The sequence below is a fragment of the Argiope bruennichi genome, chromosome 4 (assembly GCF_947563725.1).
Source record: "Argiope bruennichi chromosome 4, qqArgBrue1.1, whole genome shotgun sequence".
In the NCBI taxonomy this organism is placed as follows: Eukaryota; Metazoa; Arthropoda; class Arachnida; order Araneae; family Araneidae; genus Argiope; species Argiope bruennichi.
The window spans coordinates 72,026,302-72,048,712 of NC_079154.1; the positions used below are offsets into that span (position 1 = coordinate 72,026,302).

The window sequence follows — 22,411 nt, forward strand, 5'->3', positions numbered from 1 at the left end:
ATTTCTTTAAAATAGATTTTTATAAATTGTAAAATTTATTTATATATATATATATATAATCCAAAAAATAAGTATTATGAAATTAAAAATTATTTCTGAAACAATCTAAATTATTTCAGCAGTTGGTATCTTTCAAAATTAATTGCAGACTGAAAGACAATTTTCAAGAAATTTCAATCTAATGTACAAACAGTATTTTTTCTTTTAATATTGCTTTAAAAGTTTTAACAATTTTTTCTCACATAACAATCACATTCTTTTCGTAATAATATTGTGTCTATTTTCTTAATAATATTTTAAAACCTTAATTCTGTTCGGAGTTTCATGAATATAATTTCATCTGTTTTTCCTTGGATCATTTTCTTCAGATAACGGTTAGTGAGATAATCTTATTATTATTTGAATAGAGTGTTAATATTTCTGTATCGAGTTTTGTTTCAAAATAAATGTTTATATTACTTAAAGTAATTAGAAAATTCTGTTTTTTATTAAATTTTAATTTTATGTGTGATTTCTATTGTCTAAATATACTAAAATCAATCCATTATTTACATCTAATAACAATTTATTATAATTACTATATGCAAGAAATACAAACATTGACAATCACAAATCCTGTGAACATTCATCAACATCAAATTTTGTTTCATTTTGTAGGACAAATACTGAATAAACAATTGGTGCTTTTTAACATTTCTCTGTGTTGAAAAACTAAATATTTATATGGAAATCATGACAACACACATTCATTTTATTAATTTAATGTTAAAGATATGTCATTTAACTTATTTATCACATACTATATGAATATTCTATTGATTATGTAAATAGCACCTTTCCATAGACTTCTGAATCATTAAATGTAATTTCTGTTTGCTACTATTAGTTCTTTCTGTAATTTTGAAATTTCTTTCTCATAATTTAAAAAAACCTTTTTTTTTATTTAATTTTACCAACATGTAGAAAATTTGATTTTAGGTGATTAAATTTTTTAAAAATAAAATGTATGCAATTATCCAAAATCAAGCCAAATATTTAGAAATTATCAGAACCTAATATAGGTCATACTGCCTATGTATCACACTGCATGATTACATTTTCATGCAAAGGAGTAGAATGGAAATCTTCACAAACCTGTTAAGTGTCATAATCCATACATTTCTATAAAACATCAAAAATGTTAAAATTTTTTCATAATTGCTACTGAAATGCTATAAACAATGGATTGTTCTTTTCTTTTTTTTTTTTTTCTTTTTCTCTCTTTTTTTTCTTTCATTTGACCTATTGAATATTTTATGGCAGTCTGTAAGCAGCAGACATTTACATATGCGGATAATTACATTTCAACATTACAGGCTTTCTGCAGATATTTCATTTGAAATCACTATCACATGTGTCTTAATTTTTTAGAAATTAGCAATTGCAAATTTAAAAAAAAATTATATAAAATGCTGAAAGCGTTTTCAGTAGCAATTGAATCATATTATTTTTCAGTTTGTTGCATTTCTAAATTATTGAATTGATTGAAAGTATTGTGCTCATGTATACATGCTCATTAATTCTGAAAAAAAAGTGTAAATCATAACTATGACATGTGAAATGTCTTAAAATATATTTATGATAATTGTGCTTTATGTGTATATAAGCAAACAATTTAATTTAACTTAGTGTTCCAAAATCAGCTTTGAAACTACGTCTATCAATTGCATATTTATTATTTGCTTCACAATCATAAGTCCCAGAATCCATTTGGCGTGCAGGAGTTATTTCCAGTTTGCTTTTAATATAATCATGACCTTTATGCCATTCAGTTATCTATAATAAAATGAAAACAAACAAATGAATATCAAAAATGAATGAAAAAAAAAAGGAATATAATATAAATTTTATTATAACCTTTTTATTAAAAATAGTTTAAAGAATAGTTAATAGTTAAATAAGTTTTAATATAAAGATTATGTATAAATTTGTAAACTTGTTAAATCTCAAATAATTAAGTTGTGTTGATTCAAAATTGTAATAGATATATTTTACCCTGAATCCTACAAGCTTTGCATATCCCTAATGTTAATATTTTCTTGTTTTACCAATGTGGCAACTAGTATTAACAAAACTCATCTTTAACTTTAGAGCAGGCATACAGACTTCATATTTATTTAAACAATTGTTAATACTTTATATATGTATACAATATACCTTAACATTAACTATTAGAATTGGATAGCAGAAAGGAAATAATTCTAAATTTGAAAGATATATATAATATAATATTTTTCAGTTACTGGATAATATGGAAATTAAATGTATTGAAAAGGTATACTGGATTACATATGTGATATCTTGTGGAATGTAGTAATTATTTAAATTGTTTAAGGTTTTTAAGTGTTCTGTTTGTTAACTTTTAAGTAGAATTATTTTTGAATTATTCGAAATAGTCCCTTATCAAATTTTGTTGTAGATAATCTCAATAAGGTATGCTGGTTACCAGTTTTATATTGTTTTATAGCAATTGCTAGTTTTTTTAACAATTTTTATTTGCTGCTTAATTGTTCTAGAAATTAACTGTGGAATTTATTTTGATGTAATGTGGCAAATATAATTTACAATTGGGCTATTTGATATCGTGAAACAATGTTTAGGCTCTTAACATCTTAGTTGTTGTAATTGTGTGTCGTGTGTATCAAATTATCACTTTTTAATACTTACCAATTAAAATTAAATAATTAAAAGTCATTAAAATTAAATAATTCAGTGATGTTATAATTAAATTCAAAAATTATATGAAAATTATAAATAATTATAGATTTTTATTATTAAGACATTTGGACTATATATTCTCAACACAAAGATGTTATCTAATTTGATAGCAGAAAAAAAATTGATTGAAACAATAAAAAAAACCTTCATATTTTTATTAGTATGCTAATTATGAGATTATTATATAAAATAGTAGGATTTTTTAAGATTTTTTTTTACTATTTTCTATCTTTAAATATTTAATTTATAATTCATTATAATAAATATTGTAGAAAAATATTTATAATAATGAACAAGCAATAATGGTATAAATAATTTAATAAATAAATAAATGAAATAATTCATTATTGAATTATTTTTTTCTCAAACTGACTGTCAGTTGACATAATTTATTTGGGAAAAAATTAATTCATTGAGTAGTTGATAATTAAGTTCTGAAAATTTTAAAACAGTGTATTGTTCTTGGAAGTATATAAGTGAACAAAATTTTAAATATTTTGTTCTCCAGGAAATGATCACAGAATCAATTATAAAATTTTATCTTTACAAACATGAAGCAAGTGTATAAAATGAAACCAAAATGAAATGGTTAAATTTTAAGCAATATATTGTATGAAAATCTGTGTTACATTAGTGGTATGATTGCATATTTTTTTTCCCCTATTATTAAATAGATTATAAAATTTTATAGAATTATGTGCTAAAAATGTTTTCTACAATTTGATTAAATTATTTATAGATTAGTGTATTTCAATTTTAATCTTTTAGATAATTCCATTTAATAATATCATAATAAAATAAAATAATTGTTTTAAAACTTCTCTTTTATTAACTTAGATTGATAATAATTGATTCTTAAACATATAATTTCGCTGTATTCTACTTTAATAGTAACAATGAATTTTAATATAATTTCATAAAATCGCTTAATTATTTTTAGTGTAACAATGAATTTTAGTATAATTTTACACATTGGCTGAATTTTTAATTTTTTCGTAGTGTTTCAAAAAATTTTGTTGCTGTTGTTCTATTCTGTTATTATTGTTTTGTTATACAGTCACAATGAAAAATTACCTGCAAATATGGGTGGGCATGTAATTCGATTCCATCTTTAAACCATGTGACACGAGGACGAGGATCTCCTTTTGCTGCACAAATAAAGGATATCTTGTGTCCAAGTAAAAATTCATAATCAAAATGTGATGCTTTGATGATTTTAGCTCCCTGTGTAATGAAAAGAAAGAGGCATTTTGGAATTTCAGATCTGCCTTTTGATTTTTTGAATCAAATACTCAACATATATTACCTTCCTATTTTTCCTTAAAATATTTCCTTTTGAATCTGAATTATCTTATAAATGGATTAAAATAGACTAAGATATATTTTTTTGATACAACTAACTTTTCCAAAATTATATTCTTATCACATTTTCTATAGATGAGAAAATTTTTCATTCCATTTTTCTTTTGTTGTAGAATTTATTTTTATAATTATAAAATATTTTGTATTAAAGTTATAATTAAAAGAAGCATTCTACTTTTATGCATTAATCTTGCTGTAATATTTTAATGCCTATTTTTTTCCTTTTTCAAGAATGAATTTTAAATAATAGCACTTTTTATGCATTATGACAAGTATACCTTTTATTTGTTTAATTAGTATTCATGAAAAAATATCGTACCTTTATTTTATTTATTATTTTTTAAAAATATAGTTTCAGTTTATGTGAGCACAATCTGTCTATTTGCATTATTGGAAGAAAAGTTGCAAGAAGTTTAATTATAATCTTAGTATGATCCTACATTTTCTTAGACTTTCAAATTTACTATCATTTTAATATTGATTAAATGTTTAATGAGTTGAAAATTGATAATGTAAACTTAGAGCAGAAATTTTGAATTGTAGGTTACATAAAATACTTTTTTTTTTTTTTTTTCTAATTCTAGAATTGAACAATTCTTTCAGATTCTTCAATCCTAGATTATAATCCCAGATAATGTTAGCTAATACTTTTGCCTAATTTTCACTCTTATGCCGTTGAGGCCGCAAATGTAGGGGGAAAAAAGTTGTTATTTTATAAAAAAATCCTGTTGTTGAACGATTTCATTCTTTCCCCTTAGATTTTTTTATGAGCTAGCCATTGTGTTAATTGAAGTTTAATTATTTCAGGAAAAGATTAAAACTCAAATAGGATGATAGTTAGCGAGAATTAGGCTGGTACATAGCACAGTGAATATAATGGGTGTAAGGTTTCTAAAAAAAGTATGAGTTAATGTCTGTTAAAATTTAAAGTTTAAAAATATCTCGCTGGAGAATCATTAAGACGAAGTAACACTTAAAAATTTTAAATAAAATTTTTCATATGTACTTATCCCGGCAAATCAGTAGGTCGCCAAAGGTAGCTAAGATATAAAAATGTATTACCGTTTGATATATTCAAGTTTTTATTTTTTTATTTAAAATTATGCGAGAATCAACGTAATTTTGCAGCAACTATGTAGATATTTAATTTTCGGTGGAAAATAATTTTTCACATGTGATGTCATTTTCAGTGTTATTATTTTACAGTTTAGAAAACATTTTTTAAAAGGTTTTATAATAATGTATTTGTTTTAAAATTTTATTTTTCATATTAAATTGGCGGCGTTTTTTTTTTTTTTTTTTTTTTTCCATGTGTATGTGTATGTGTGTGTTCTGTAAAACTGTTATATTACTGTCCAAGCTTATAGTTTTTAAAAAAATTCTTTGAGATTTCATAATTTTCTTTTAATTCTTTAATCATCCGTGTTTTAAGTTGGGATTTCAATTCCAAATAACAAACTTATTGAAAAAAATGCTTTCAAAATTATCATTAAATTATGCAATAATTCTTATTTGTATTTCACCGTTTTTGTTTTCAGTTAGTAAATAATGTTTGTAACCAATAATAAAATTTTGCGTGAATTTTTTTACTTAAAAAAGGATTTTTCTTTTTATTTAGGTAATCTATTTGAATAATAAATATTTTTTGCTAATTAATTAAAAAGAAATCCCAAATTGCATTTTTATAATTATTTCCATCGTTTCTTATCATATTTTTCAATTTAAAAAAACGCTTATACAATATTGAGTTAAAAACAGACTTTTAGAATTTAGAACAGAAGTATTATAAAGATTTTTTTTTATAATCGGTTTTGACCCTTTTTATTTTCACATCAAACTGATAGTTGTATTTGTTAGTTAAAAAGAAATTTGAATGTTAAAATCGTTTTTGATAAATATATTGATTTAAGAGTTATGCGTTGAATGACTTACGTTTTCATTATCGTAATACTCTTTTCTTCTCGGGTTTGTGTAAAATATCAGTCTTTGGGAACCCATTTTTCTATGCTTCCCTCTTCTTCTTCCACCACCTTTCCTAGCGCTCTCTGATAAATTAGCCAGAAGTATCAGGATGCAGAAAACAGTAATCAGTGTCCGCAAATGCATTGTGGAACATAGATGTCTTCTTCGTATCAGTACCTGTTAGACGAGATCTTAAAAAGAAACTAAAGAAATGCCTTTATAACTAAAATAATGCAAATCAGTTCTTCACAAAGTTTATTCCTGTTTGAATTGTTTTTGGGTTTGTGTAGGTAAGGGATATTTTGGAGATGTAATTCGGAAAAACAGTTTTTGAAAATATATTGAATTATCTGTAACAAATCGCCATTTAAGAACATAAATTATAAGTTCATTTTTTGAAGTGGTAATTAAAGATAGTTATCAATAATGACATGCAAAATAAAAGATTAGTTTGAATGAAATATATTTGACTTCTAAAAATAAGTTTGCTCTTATTGTTTAAAAAACATTTCATTTGAGCAAAAAAATGTATTTAATTTTTTAAACTGTGTATTATTCCATCAGAATCTATTAAGGGGGGAGGAATACTGATGCATTTATGCTAAAGATTTTATATATATTACTGGTAAAAACATACATTTATCTAGTTACAGAATACAAGAATAGAGATAAAACCATACTATCCGAATGAATTTGTTTCTTTGGAATTCAGAACAAAAGCTTTTGCTTGTATATCTTAGAAACATTTAATAATTTAAAATGTAAAAGTAATCTTAATTTTTTTTTCTAACTTATATTTTCATTCTGTTTGCGCGTTAATTTCAATTTGCTGAATAATCTAATGCTTTCTTTGAGTGCATGAACTAATAATTAATTCACTTTTGTCAAAGAAATTTCCAAACTGTCATGGAAATCTCGGAACGTTTCATATTCTCCAAGAAATACTATTAAACGTGTAATTATCTTCATGATAAATTTCGGATTGTTTGGTGGCGATTCTAAATTGACATTAACTTTCATTATCGTTGTCATTTTCTTCCTCGCTTCTTTATTTACCAACTTAAGATTAATTTCGTCTCTCAAAACAGGAGTGATAAAAAATGATCCCTCACCCATGAAATTGCGTCTAATCGTCACTTTAAGTGCTGCAAGTAATTGGAGAAGACTTCTCATTACCACTTCTCATCTGACGTAAATTCTATTTACGGATTACTTACCTAATTGGAGGACGCGACCAATTAATACAGGACGTGGCTGGATTGAAAAACAACGCTGCCGAATATGTGGAGATGATGAAGCTTTTTCCTCGTCCGTGGTTTCTATTGATCTTCCAGTCTTCTCTGTGCCAGAGAGATTAATTTACTTTGTGAGCCGCAGCAGCCGCGGTAGCTATTGTGGATGCTTTTCCGAAGGAGCAAACTATTGATTTCACGGAGCCTCGAAACTTTTCCCGTTGTCTGATTCAGTCGAAATCCACTTCGGCCCCGGGGAGATAGGGATTTAGGAGTGGGCTGAACCATTACCCGAATCGCGCATAAATTGCCATTCAAAATAAGGAATGGTATCTTGAAAAGTAGAGATTTGGATTGAGGAAGAATAGGAAAAATGGTCCAATCGTCTAGTTTCTGTAAGGGTTTTGTCATTTATAGCGAGACTTTAGTCCCGCAAAAGTTATAATAGCATGACCCACTTTTGAGATGATATATGGAAGATCTAGAATGTTAAATCTTACGCTGCAGTGCCGAGTTTTTTTTTTTTTTTTTTCGTCTGTCATATCTAATAAGGAATAACTGAGACATGATTTGGGATTCAAGTCCATTTAAGTTGCAGAATTGTTTTATTATATATTAAAAAAAGTGGAATGAAGGAATGAAAATTAATGTTTATTAAATGATTCTGTAGTATTTTTTTTTATTAAAAAGTTATAATAAAATTGCAGGTACAATTTCGTAAAGCTTTTGGGATAAGAATTTTAACCTTTTTATTATTATTAATATTTTATTTGGAATTTATTATTTTTAAGATGATTAATTTCCGTTTGATATTTTGAGGTCGGTTTTTCACGCTTATTGTTTCACTTAAAGTTTTCAAAAAAGTGTGATATTTTTTTTTCTTCTGTAAAATGGTAAAAGAAGAAAGGTGGGTGGGTGAGTTATGTTCTGATTTCTCTTTAAATTTTCACGTAATTTTTTCAAAAAAAGTTTTTTTTTTTTTTTTTTTTTTTTTTTTTTGTAAAATAAAGGGGGAAAAAAGTCATGTACTGATTTCTCTTTAAATTAGAGATTGTAATCTCTTGAGATAAGAAAATTAAACTTTGAAATCCAAAGCTCGTTTTTTTATTGAATTATACAGTTTTCAGTCACCATTCCCCCCCCCCCCCTTTATTAATAAAAACTATGCGTAAGAAATGTAAATTCTTATTTCCTTTTGAATGACAAAATGAAATCTCCTTTCTCTGGAATGTTGACAATGGGTTGATAAACATTTATTAGTTATTTTTTTTATATAAAAAGTCCATATCATTTATTGAGAACATTCATATCGCAATATTGTGACAACACACAAATTCGGATCACAACATATTGACAAACTGTATGCAACTGTTTTGTGATTTGAATAGAGTGGATCAAAAATTGGAAATTAATAAACAAAGATTATATTTGAGTTAACGGAATCGACGAAACTGTGCGGAACAATTTTTTATTTCATCCGATAAATAATTTTTGAGAATAAATTTGAAATAATTTTTGAGATTAGCGACTCTGAGGAGTTAGCGACTGACCTTTGATGTCAGACGAGTGCATTTTCTGAGAGGTAGTAAAGTGTTAAACAGGAAGAAAGTCATGACAAAATCATAGGAATGTAATTAATTCGATTGTGTTGGAAGTAGACGGAGTTTGTTATTTCTTCTCTTTTTTGAAATATTTTTAATTTCTGGTTACGAAAGAACGAAACGCAATCAGACTGGCAATCTTTGGTTCAAGTCCCTCTCTTAACATAAATAGACTCGTCAGACATCAAACGATTCTGACGAAACAATCCCCAACCAGTAAGTGTCAGCATTAATGATGGTGGTGTTGCAGGTGGCTGGAATGCAGAAAGAATGAGAAGGAAGAGTGGTCGCACATGCACGTACACACATGAGTCCATCCTATCTTAAACTGCGATGTCATATTCTTTTCCCTCATCCAAACTGGGCAATAGATTTAAATAATATATTCGCGCTCGTCACTGGTTGTGTAATTACACGTGTTCGAACCAATTCTATTTAGGAGGCAAAAAGAGCAAGTAAGTCAAAATGTACAACGATGCTCAAAATGCCATGGTTTAAGTAAGCTAATTTATTGCTCGCAAAATTTAAAGATGAAAAAAACAAATAAAAAAAAGCTATATTTTTAGTCGATGTTAGATAAATATGATGGTAAAAATATATATTTCGATGTCAAATGCATTAAAGAATTATGCGATGATAATAATAAGGCTCTTTTAAAAATCATTTTATTGATCTAAATTCTTTTAATTCACCGTTTTGCCGCACTTTAGTTGTAAGAGAATATATCAAAAGAAATTGGCTTTTTTTTCTTTCCTTTTTTGAAAGTACAGATTGCAGTAAATTGATGGTTCCGCGTGGTTGGGTGGCATGGCAATAGCATATAATCCGTAAAATAGCTGAAACACACACACACACACACACACACACACACACACACACACACACACACACACACACACACACACACACACACACACACACACACACACACACACACACACACACACACACACACACACACACAAATTAGTATGAGTTATCCTTTGAATAATTTTCATTTCATAGTAGGGGGCTTTTACATGCAATCAAAACAATACATTTATGTATTTACCCGTTTGCTGATATCTTACTGTATTTAAAGCAAGTATTTTACAAAAAGAAAAGAAAAATGATCGTTTTAATTTGTTTTTATGTACCAGAAAATTTCTCTTTTTTTAACAGTGTTTCTGAATAAACAACCATGGATAATGGAAAGTTTATCCATTAATTATAATATTCATTTTATTGTACTGAAAAAAAGTTCTTTGGAGAACATATCTAATATGGGAATAAGGAAAAGCTTAATTTATATAAAAGCTTTCTATAAATTAGGATATTGATTATATTAACTTTCTGTTAGGGAATTTTTTAAGAACATTGAAATAATTGTGGAATTAGATTACTAAAACATTAAGATTAAAGTTGGAAATTATTTACTTATTTTAAAGAATTGAATGCCATTCTTTTCTTCTTCATCGATAATCTAAAAATAAGTAATTAATATGCATTTAAAAACTTCTTTTTCTTTTGTCAGAAGCTTTGGAATTTAGAAATATTTTTTACTCAAATTCTTATATCTGTCTGTATCTATATTTTTATTCAAATTTCTATATTTTTATCTCTTGTCATCTTATTTTTGTTAAGTATTAATATTGTAAGTTCTTGCAATAGGCTGAGATCGGTGTCTTCGCACTTCGTTAGCTTTTAAGTTTGGCACTAACTTAACAAATTTCTTTCTTTCTTTCTTTTTTAATATCACCAATATTGCATTACTGCTGGATTACAACAACTTTGGATAGTTAATTCTGTTATCCGCAAGTGTATATGAAGCAAACTAAATATACACTTGCAATCTTAATAAAAGTCTATTTAAGTTTCATAAAACTTGCCAATAATATTTTACAGATTTCCGTTGATTTTTTTTATGTATAGTGAGTAGATTTTTAAAAATACATAACATAACATTAAAATACGTACATAAGTACTATTGAAACCAAACTTTTTTTGTATGTAGTGTGATATTTAATCGATCATGGTTTAATTTTAAGTTCTTATTCCTTTTTTCAGGAGGAAATTTCAATTCCAATTAACATTCAATATTTAGTGTTTTCAGTTTTACAGTCTGTGTGATTGGTGATACAATTCTAGAAAGTTCTTCATATTAAAAAAAAATATACAGTACACTCCCGATTATCCGCGGAATTGGGTGGCACGGCCGCCGCGGATAACAAAAATCGCGGATAATCCGAAAAAAGCTAAAAATGTGTATAGCAAAAGAGAAAACAGTCATTCCAACTTTGGAAAAATCGTTTTATCTACAATAAAACGTAAAATAGACAGCAGGAAATGTTTAACTAATGCTTAATATTTTAGTATATCACTCAAAACTAACCTAAAATGCATTTTGTTAATGAAAACAGAAAAGTGTTTTGTACTTACGAGAGGCGTCAAGGATACACAGAAAAATTATTACACATGTACTGAATACTGTAATGTATACTGTACAAAAGCATAACTGTAAAACTACACCTTTTTAAAGAAATCGGTCATTTGTTTTTGCTTCTTGCTTTGAAAGCATTTTCTCTTTGCTTAGAAGCAAAAAAAAAAAAAAAAAAAAAAAACTTAGTGCCTTAGTGCGGTATGCGCGGATAATCGGGAGTCTACTGTATATATACTCTTATTAGCTTTGCATTTCAAAAAAGTAGTTTCAGAATAAAGAGTTAAAGATTACCTTTTCACTACCTTAAATATATTTTAAATATATATCTTTAAACTCATGGAATAAATATATCAAAAGCTTCTACTCTTCTACAAAAAAAAAAAAGTTACTAATAATTTTATTTTAGAATACTTTCACATTTCTTTTTATATTGCATTCTAATAGAATGCCATTTTTTTAAAAAAATATTTTGCATTTGATCCTAAAAAAATTACATTGTTTATACTTTTGTTCTGTAATATGTTTAAAAATAATTTTTAATTGAAATATTTTTTTTGCAGAGGTGTTTGGAATGTCCCCTATATTAATCATGCATATTTGATCCATGGATCTTTACTAAAAGATCCTGAAAATTACCCAACATACATTCATGGATTACTGGATCCTGACATGGCATTCTGCAAAAATTTAAGAGACAAAGTAAGCTGTGTTATTTTTTTTAAACATTACATTAAAAAGAAGTAATTCAATGTATTTTTGCATTTTAAAAAGAAAATCATTTTTTATTCATTTTAATAATTTATTTTTCATTTAATGCTTATAACAATGATATTTTCACAGTCTTGTAAATTGGATTGATAAAGAAATTTCATATATTTAATATTTCTATTTTTGTTTTAGGGCATATTCATGTATGTTTCTAACCTTCACGAATTTGGACATCTTATTAATAGTGATTCATTTGATACAAGTCATGTTCATAATGATTTTTATGAAATATATACAAATCAAGTTGTAAGTAGTTAAATTATTTATATGGTTAAAAAATATCATTTGAATGTACTTTTATTGAACTATCGTTTATTGCTTTACACTGTGTTTTCTAGGATTGGGAATATCGTTATATACATGAAAACCATTCAAAAGTTTTACAACCTGATTATCAAGTAGATATGGTATGTATTCTCAACTTTATATAACATTTATAATAAAATAATTCAAAAGTTATATTAAAATTGTTATATTAATATAATTTTTGTTATATTAAAATAATTCAAAAGAATTTTTTTATATTTGTCAAAAGACAAGTTTCCTATAATCAGTTTTATCTATTGTATATTCGATATATACCTGTTATATAAATATAATTAGCATAAATATTTCAGCATAAAAATATTGTATTATTTGAATGTTTATTATAATCCTTTTTAAAAATTAATACATTTATTTCCAGCCATGTCCAGATGTTTATTGGTTTCCAGTTGTCACACCAACATTTTGTAAGCATTTAATTGAAGAAATGGAAAATTTTGGTCAGTGGTCTGATGGGTCAAATCAGGTAATTATTCAGAATTGTAGAGAGTTCATCTTAATACTAACTTCTTTGCAATTTATCAATTATTTTTCATTAATATTTTAATATATAAATCCTTACATATTTATCATTGAGCACATGTTTAATTGTATAGATTTAATTGTATCCCCCATACTATTTTTTAAAGAAAAAATTATCAATTATTTTTCATCATTATTGGTATTATTCTTTATTGATTTTTACCAGATAATTTTAATCTACCAAAGTATTAGAAAATACTTTATTTTATTCCTTTTGCCCATCATTTTTTAGACCATTGTTAACCTTGAACAGAGGTTGGCAACATTCTGTTTGTAAACAACCATTTTTAAAATTGTATTTAGCTAGACAATACTTTAGAAGTAGCAAGTAAGTAACTAAATAATAAAATTATACCTTTTTGAAAATCGAACATAATTTTTTTTTTGTTTGTTAAAAAAGGTGTTTATTTTTTATTTTGCTTAAAGATGCTGTAATAAAAGAATGTTTTTTTTTTTTTTTTTTTAAATTTAGAATCAGTGTTATAATAGTTGTTATAATTTTTTTATTTATAAGTATAAAAAGTAATCATTAGACTAAAAAAATAGATGATTTAACCATTCTTACTTATAAATTATTATTTTTTCATTGAATAAAATGCTGAAATTTTAAATATTTCAAAACACATTTAACTTTACTTATGATAAACTATTTTTATAAAGAACATTAATTTGCAGTAGTTTCTAAGGAGCTGCTCAGTTTCTTGGGGGCAAAACAAATAAAAATTTATGAGATTGTGTTATTTTCATTTTCACAAAAGACGGCAGATTCACATTGTTCAGCTAATTTTTTAATGGATTTTTAATAAAATTATCATTTTTTATATGTAAAAAAAAATCATAAAAAGTTCAAATTTTCAGTTTTTTAGTTCAATTCAGTTAGAATTTGGTAAACTATTCCAAATAACAAAAATCACTTGTTCTTGTTTATTAAGATTTATTGTTTTAGATAATTTATGTTGTGCAGCAAAATATTAATTTTTTTATTCATATTTTTAAATTTACTTTTAAGATTTACAAACTTAAATTCTATATTTACTTGAATCCAAGCAATTCTTCTAATTCTAGTTGAAGAATTGCTTGGTTCAGAGCAGTAAAGGTTGCAAAATTCAAATTTGTAAAATTGATTTCGATTGGTTTTAATAGAAGCAACATGCTTGTTTCTTTTTTTCTGAACTCTATATTTTTTCAATGAATACAACTTTCTGGTTTATGCAGAGAAAAAGTAGATTTTTGTCTTTTAAACTGTTTTAATTTATAAGATTAATTTGTGATTTTACTGTTTATTTAATTGGATTGGAAGGTTTAGATTAAGCAAAGTTAATAAGGTGCACTTGCAATTTCAATTTAAAATTGTGATTAATATTTCCTTTTCCTTAAATTTAATATTGTTGGTTATATTTTTTATAATTTACTAACTTAAAGTGAGCCTTAATCATGCATTAAAAGAGCTGTAGGTTGCCAATTCCTTGTCTTAGGACTGCAATGAGTTGCTAGGTAAAATTTTGGAATTTTTCATCTCAGCCATTTTTTTGAAGATATAAATATTATTATATTGTTTAAACAGAATTAAAATTATTACTTGCATGAATTTAAATTTTCCACTTTGAAAAACAGCACAATGAGTTTTGAAGTGAATAAATTTTTAAATTTGTCAATTTTCTATTGAGAAGATTTTGGCATTTTTTTTAGTGTCCTGCATAAATAAATAATCTTGACTGATATTATTATTAGTGCTACTATTACATATGTGCTACTCATAAATACATAATTTAAAATTGGTGATTGATGATTACTCCTTCATATCTTTATTCCATCAAGGAATTACTGTTGAATCAAGTTTTTCTTGATTTAAATTCATGGAGGTTCAAATGTTTATCTTAACGATGTTGATATGGAAACATAAAATATTCACTTTTGATTCAAATGTTGTTCTAGTCTTATTATTTTCATTATTATTCTCATTTAGAATTATGTAATAAGTTCTTAATATTCCTCATCTAGTTTTTTTTTTTTTTTGAAAATTAATAAATAAATTTAGCATAATCAAATCAGTATCTATCAGAGTTTCAATTTTGTTAAGGCTTGGTTTTATAAATGATTTTAGAAAGGAAGGGGGGGGGGAGGTACAATGTGTGGCTTAATGTAGTTTTAAATTTTCTTTCAATTTTTTAAATGAATGTTTTTTCTTTTAATTTTCTTGTTTGATTTTACAGGATCCTCGTCTAGCTGGTGGTTATGAAAATGTACCCACCAGGGATATTCATATGAATCAAATTGGATTTGAACAACAATGGCTATATTTCTTACGAGAATATATAAGACCAGTGCAGGAAAAAATCTTCATTGGTTATACTCATGATGTAAGCATAACTTTTTCTTTATTGCTTCATATAAATCCAGTTTGTTTGCAGTTTTTAATTCAATGATTTTGCTTGGTGAAATATTAATGAATAGCTAATATTATTTTATAATTTTATATCATGTATACCTGCATAATGAAACTAAGCAATGTATATGTCTTATTTTATAAAACAACAGTTTGTTTATTTTTTTTACTGTAATTAAAGTGTATATATAATGAGAGGTAGATTTATAATATGATTAATTTTAAGTGTTAAACAACATGTTATTTTAAAAAAGTGTAAATTTCCTTTGTTTAAATTTGATTATTATTACAGCTGCTTTGTATATAAGCCGCAGTTTGTGTGTGTGTGTGTGTGTGTGTGTGTGTGTGTGTGTGTGTGTGTGTGTGTGTGTGTATAGGTTCTGATGCTACTAACAAAAGATAAAAAATTATTGTAAATTAAATTTTATTTTAATTGACTATATTTGTAGTTGTGAAATTTTATTTCATTGCAAAGGAAAAACTGTCTTTGCTAAATAAAAAGCTAACAAGTGCTTTTTGCTAACTGCAAGCTAACACGATTATAAATTTTATTTAAATGAGATATATGGTCAATATTATATAATAGAGTTTTGAAATCTATTTATAAAATATACTATTTTAAAAATTTCCTTCCCAAATTCTCGATTTTGACAAATATAGATATAAAATGTTTTCTTGGATTGAATACATTTTTCATTTGTTTAATCTAAAACTAAAACTATATTTCTATAACTATTCTGTTCCTATTTCTAAAACTATATCTATATCTGTTTTTCTTAACATTTATAATATTTTAAGACTCTTCAGAAAGGAATTTTAGTTTCTTCATAATGATCTTTTTCATTTTCTTTATTTGGAATGCATATCCTACTTTATTAATTAAAATTCATCTAAATTATTATCAAAATTTTTACTATGTATCTTTCTCTAAATTGCTAATATTGCTATGAGCTGATTCCATTTTATTTTTTTTATTAGGAAACATTCCTAATAATAATAATAAGAAGAAGAATCTTTTTTTTTTGTATGTAGGGAGAAGGGAGGGGGGTTACCTTTTAGGTAATTTTTGGAAAAATTAAATGTGAATCTTTTTTATATTGAGTGAATAAAATGGTTTTAAATACATCTTTTGTTTGCAATAATTGCAGCATTCATAATTTTGGCAACCTAATATGATTTGAAAAATAACATTATTTTACCTTGATTTGCCCAAATATTATCAATTTGAAATTATGTATAAAAATAAATAATGTGACCTATTATTAAGTTATCCAATGAAAAAGTATCTCTCATTTATTGGAATAATTTTCAGTCTAGATTAGAAAACTATAAGGCTAAATTAATATAGGAAGTCAACTGAAGTTTACTTAACTAGGAATTATAATTTGTGCACCTTTATTTGTTCTAAATAACCTCTTTGTTGCATAGATTCTTCCTTTTTGTAGATTTTGAAGGATTTTTTAAATTTATCTCTTGCCATTCCATTTTATTATATTATTTAATTCCTGGAAAAGAAAATGGGTGAACAATTTTGGATTATTTTTATTTTTGATTTCTGAAATAAGATCTGATATGGACCATTTGATGACTTGTTGATCACAACAGTTTACTTCTTTTTAATGACATATTTTAATATTTTGAATTTTCTTTCATACAATGTTTGATTCTTATTGTTTTCTTGCCTTTTGGAAACCATGGACCAAGTGAGTTAAATATTAGAACCTTCAGACAGAAAAGAACCTTATTCAGTAGGATATTATAATTTTTCTTTTTAAACATGTATCATTTTTGTAATTTAAAATGTTATACCTCTGAGAACGTTGTATAGGTACATCACGATCAAATTGAGCTGGGATCAAAATGGATCACATTTATCAAAGAATATGCAGCTGAGTTATCTCGAACAGTATACACTATCAAATATGAGGATGTAAGTAGACAAAAGATTGGATGGTGATGGCTGTGATGGATTTCTTCAGGGATTTCAGGTCTCTTATGGTGTCTGATTTGGTCATGGTTTTGTGCCCACATGAATTATTACTTTTAGTTTAAGTCATCATTAGTCTGCATTCTTTCTCCCTTGCTTAGCCTGTGCCCTTCTGGGTCTGCAATTTCATTATTTCTTTCAGTATTGTATTGAACACCAGAGATGATGTTTCATCATATAAGCAGTTTTGCCTAAATGACCATGAATATAAATTAAATGTTGAATGAGCATTTTAATTATACTTATAATTTTAATCTATACTGTCATATTAAAAACTTATAGTAGTGTTGTATTAGTTCTTAATTAGTATGCTTATATCATATATTACACTTTTGATTAAGATTGGGAAGGCCTGTTTTCTTCAAATGGAACTGAATATCTTGAAAAGCAGAAATTGAAACTGATCTTTTTTATTACTTTGTTTACGTGAGACTTACTATAATTGAAATAGGTGTTGGATAAAGTTGGCTTTGTTATATCTCAACAAGTTTGACATGTTTATGTTATATCAGACTGCAAAGGATTGTTCTTTCTTGGTACTATAGATAACTTTCACTCTTATGGCTAAGAATTAAAAAAAACTTTTTCTTAAATATTATTGCATAGTAATGATAAAAAAATAAAAAGGGTCGGCACTTTTGATATTTTACAGAATCTGATTGAGATTTAAAAAATTCTTTTTCATTATATTTTACTGAGAAAAGAACCTTTCTTACAAAATTTTCTATGCAAATTATATTAATTTACTTGCTCTATTATTGGTTTGATTATTGTTCTTTTTAAAAAAATCTTTTTGTTTTGCTGTTTGATTCAGTCAATAGGAATTTCTCGTACGAAATACATTTAATGATTGTATTTTATTGCTAGATTCGATTTTGCAATGTAAATGAATTCTTTTTCATTGCATTTTAGATTGGTTTTGTATTAGTTTTATTAAATTTTATTGTTATTCATATTTTTTAACAAAATATGACTCATGGTTTAGCTCTTATTTGTAGAAGTAGTGGTTATTGGATGCCATCGTGAATTTTACTATTAAATAATATTCTTGTATTTACTTTTTTTTTTCCCATCTGAATGCTAGAGTTATTACTTGAATTTCTTTGGTACTAGAGTATTGTACCATTCCATTTTAAAATGCATACTTAATTTTTTTTTGCTAGATTCAGTTTGTAGTTTAAATATTTTTTAAAAAGTTATTCTTGTTAATAATTTTTCATTCAATAAACATTTTTTTGTTTTCTGCTCCACCCTATTATTAATGGAACAATTTCTTAGGCAATCTTGGAGAATTAATAAAAAAAAAAATTTATTTTGAAAACTTGTATTAAAATTAAGTATATTGTTACTTTTAAGAAATGTAGAATCCAAAGTACATAAAGAAATTTTATTCCCTTTAGCCACCCAAAGCATTAATGAACTTTGTTGTGAGATATCGTCCAGATGAACAGCCATCTTTACGACCTCATCATGATTCTTCTACTTACACTATAAATATTGCTCTCAACAGGCCAGGAATTGATTATGAGGTAAGCTGAAATATAATATATTAATAACATATTTACCGATATTGCTAGATTTTCATATTTAATAATTTGAGTATAAACTACATTTCAATATAAAATTTTATAATATCCTTTAATCCTCCTTATTATCTGAAACTTTTTTTTTAATTAAAAGGAGTAAAATAGTTGTGCCAAATAATTTTTTAAAACTGCTAAAAGCTAATGATTTTCATGATTTTTTTAAAGAATGATATGAAATGATGTGAGTAAGCAAATAAATTAATGATTAAAAATATCTGTAAAATGTTATGTTCATTTAATAGGAAGTCAACGTTAAAGATAAAATAATTGTACCTATGCATGGCAATATAATTTCAATTAATAAAAAATAACTAATTAACTGTCACAAAACTTTGATTATGTTTTATTTTTGGGTGTATTTCTGCATTTGTGGATGAAATAAAAAGAAAAAATCTATTGAATCATTTAACATCTATATTACATTACGTCATTCTTTAGTAACTTACTAACTTATTTTCACATTTGTTTATATATGTTAAATTCAGAGTAATGTTTGTTAAAATTATTGATGTAGTGTGAAAAATGAAAACATTACAACTTGGTTCATTAAAACTGTCTTATTTGATAGATAACTTAATTTTCTCCTTTTGTAATAATAATAATAATTTGAAACTTCATAGGGATAATTCTATTCTTGAAATTATTGTTTTAAATAATTTACTTTGATTTTAAAATTTAGGTAAAAAAAAAAATAAAGATTTGAGTTAAAATAAGAAAGCAACTTCTCCCACTTTTTTTCTGGGAGAAATTAGATAAATTTATTATTTACTAACACATATTTTTCCATTGTTTAGGGCGGTGGATGCCGTTTCATCCGTTACAACTGCAGCGTGACTGATTTGCGTCTGGGCTGGTCCCTCATGCATCCTGGTCGCTTGACTCACTACCACGAGGGTCTTCCAGTGACGAATGGAACTCGGTACATCATGATATCATTTGTCGATCCATAAAATGCCAAAAGACTGCTAACCCTGAGGTTCACTAATCATTTCCTCATTTTCACTTTTACATGATATTGCTACTTCTTGATGATTCTACAGATTCAGCTCTGTCTATGCCATAAGAAATTTGCTATCATTATCAAAATAGAATTCATAATAAGAAGTTTGCATTTTGCTGAAATTGATATTCATTGAAGATTGTAGTTAATACTTTGTATTTAAAGCTTATGTGATGTTATTGCAAACCCCAGGGTTATGTCCTATGTGTTGTGAATTGGTTTTATACTTAGAATTTGACGAATGTGCCTTGGATTTTACAATTATGTGTATTTTTACGACTTAAAATGTAAATGTGTCAAGGTGCATTTACCTTTTACAGCTTTGATGTACTTAATGTGTTCCGTCTTATTTCTTATTTTAAAAACTTCTTTAATAAAATTCTTATTCTTCTTATTTTATTCTGTTGATAGAGCTTTTAGGACTATTATTTTCATTGTTATTCATAGAAATTCTGTAAGTGTGTATAAAATTTTTATGAACTACATCTACTTATTGATTTTAAAAGAAAAATGTGAGATTATTCACTTAAAAAAGATGTAATAAAGTGCAATAATCTGTAAAACACAATTTACTATATGTTCTCTAATATAAACTTGTGACTGTGAACTGAGACTCTTTTGATAATGAATAATTGCACAAATTTTAAATTTGTCTTCCATAAATTCCTACCTTTTTTTCTTTTTCTTTTATTAGATAATGAGTAATTCAGATGGCCTTTTTAATGCATTTTATATTTATTATTTAAAATTTAAAAAAACTATCTAATACAAATAATTTTAATTTCTGAAAACGAATTTTCCAACTAAATATGTATTAGTATTGATACATATTAAGTTGGAAAATATTGTTGGAACTTCTTTAGTTGGAAGTATTGATTGAAAGTTCTTTAAATGCATGGTTCATTATAAAAAGCAAGCAGTGGTGCTAGTTATCTGTTTAAGCTTTTTATGTGAATGCCAAAAATAAAAACATTACATGTTAAAAAAAAATTAATTTGTGGATAAATTATAATTTTGAAATCATAGTGTACTTTCTTTTGATTACTTTTTTTATGTAGCTAAAAATTTTACAATTTGAATTGTGATATTTTTGTATTTGAAATACAATTTAGAAATTAATCATATAAAGTGTATATATTTACTATTCTGTTTTGGTACAAAATTGAAAATGCTAAGTTATAGAAATTTTATTGGTAATAAATTTACATTTAAAAATATTACTTGCATTTTAGGATGTAAGTAAAACAAAATAATATTTGAAAAATCCAATGTATCATGAATACATCACAAATCATTTTTGTGAATTTCAAAGTGATGGAAACTATGTTGTTGATTAAAAAAATAATGATATAAATAATGTTATTTTATTATATTATTACTTTATAAGTTTTATTTTTTTTTGTTTCTGTGTTTGACTGAAATCTGTGTGCAGCTTTATTTCTATTGTTTCCTAGATTTTGATTCTGTCATAATATTGAAATGTTGTTTTGATAATGTTTTCTATTTTCTTATATATGTTACAGCATTTTTTTAAATACTTTATTAAATAAAGGGTTACTTTTTCACCCTTTGAAAAGCTAGTGAGAGAAAGCTAGATTGTATATGTTTGATATTATCCAATGAAATGATAATAAAGTTTTATGAAAGGCAGCTTTCTTTTTCATTATATTCATATTTATTCCTTTATTTCAAGGCTATCTGCCTGTCTACATAAAAAAAATTGTTCTTCTTTATTATGCAATGTTTATTTAATTTGTTAAATCTATTAAAAATGAATGAAAGATATTTTTAATCTTTTGAAAGTTATTATATTAATATTTTATGAAATAATTAATTTTTGCTTGGCATACAGTTCTTTTTTTATATTATGACAGTAACATAAATCTTTTTTCGAAGTTTTTTATCTGAAATTTTAAATGAATCAAAGTATTATGGTATGATATATGACACTTGAATTTTAATTAGCTAATATCAAAGTAAATGGTTCATTTCAATTCAGAAAAGTCACCTTTGTTGGTTTATTCATTTATCAGCATAACAAATTTTTAAAAAATTCATTGTTTTAAACAAATATCTTTTGTGATATAAAATATTAAACCTTATTTTAAGTATTGAAATTTAAATGAAGTTTTTAAATCCAAATTATTAATACTGCTTTGCTTTTTTTCTGAAGTAGTAAATTGTTTTGATTAGTAAATAGGTTAAATTATTAAAAACAATTACAATATTTTACATCTGTCTTTCTAAAACATTTTACTAAAAGAATAGTTTTTTTTTTAAAATTTAAGATAACATAAATACTTTTTTCAATCTAAATTTAGTTACATGAAGATTTGTATTGATATGATCCAAACGTTTTTACAAATATTCTGATAAATCCATCTGAGTTTAAAACAAAATAAATTTTTCTTTCAGTAGCTTACATGTATTTCCAGTCTCATTTATTAAATACAAATTTATGAAACATACCATAAGATTATAAACATGTCCATTTTTAAAGGATGA

At 25.4% G+C, this 22,411-nt stretch overlaps 2 protein-coding genes across 6 annotated transcripts in view; one reads left to right on the forward strand and one right to left on the reverse strand.

The window, feature by feature from the left end:
- Positions 1-21,556, forward strand: part of LOC129965795 (procollagen-lysine,2-oxoglutarate 5-dioxygenase 1-like) — a 45,153-nt gene extending 23,597 nt beyond the window's left edge. For both annotated transcript variants that reach the window (XM_056079985.1, XM_056079986.1), the window contains 7 exons: positions 11,894-12,032; positions 12,234-12,347; positions 12,440-12,508; positions 12,787-12,891; positions 15,161-15,307; positions 18,721-18,849; positions 19,701-21,556. In XM_056079985.1, the coding sequence (XP_055935960.1) occupies positions 11,894-12,032; positions 12,234-12,347; positions 12,440-12,508; positions 12,787-12,891; positions 15,161-15,307; positions 18,721-18,849; positions 19,701-19,856 (859 nt within the window). In that variant the 3' untranslated portion in view covers positions 19,857-21,556. The remainder of the gene's footprint in view (positions 1-11,893; positions 12,033-12,233; positions 12,348-12,439; positions 12,509-12,786; positions 12,892-15,160; positions 15,308-18,720; positions 18,850-19,700) is intronic.
- Positions 592-7,492, reverse strand: LOC129965796 (immunoglobulin domain-containing protein oig-4-like). 4 transcript variants are annotated; one of them, XM_056079988.1, is made up of 4 exons: positions 7,299-7,492; positions 6,052-6,258; positions 3,832-3,981; positions 592-1,815 (listed from the first exon to the last, which is right to left on the reverse strand). In XM_056079988.1, the coding sequence occupies exons 2-4, from the start codon at positions 6,223-6,225 to the stop codon at positions 1,660-1,662; spliced, it is 480 nt and encodes a 159-aa protein (XP_055935963.1). In that variant the 5' UTR covers positions 6,226-6,258; positions 7,299-7,492; the 3' UTR covers positions 592-1,659. The 4 variants fall into 4 exon arrangements, with proteins under 4 accessions (XP_055935963.1, XP_055935964.1, XP_055935965.1 ...); XM_056079989.1 differs by having other exon boundaries at positions 6,052-6,272; XM_056079990.1 differs by having other exon boundaries at positions 6,052-6,284.
- Positions 21,557-22,411: the final 855 nt, after the last annotated feature.

Bases quoted from the DNA above. Each gene is read 5' to 3' on its own strand.
- LOC129965796 (XM_056079988.1), bottom strand. From the start codon at position 6,225: ATGCATTTGCGGACACTGATTACTGTTTTCTGCATCCTGATACTTCTG. The intron at 3,982-6,051 runs GTAAGTCATTCA...TTCATTACACAG, and splicing joins AGTATTACGATAATGAAAAC to GGAGCTAAAATCATCAAAGC. The intron at 1,816-3,831 runs GTAATTTTTCAT...ATTTTATTATAG, and splicing joins ATGCCCACCCATATTTGCAG to ATAACTGAATGGCATAAAGG.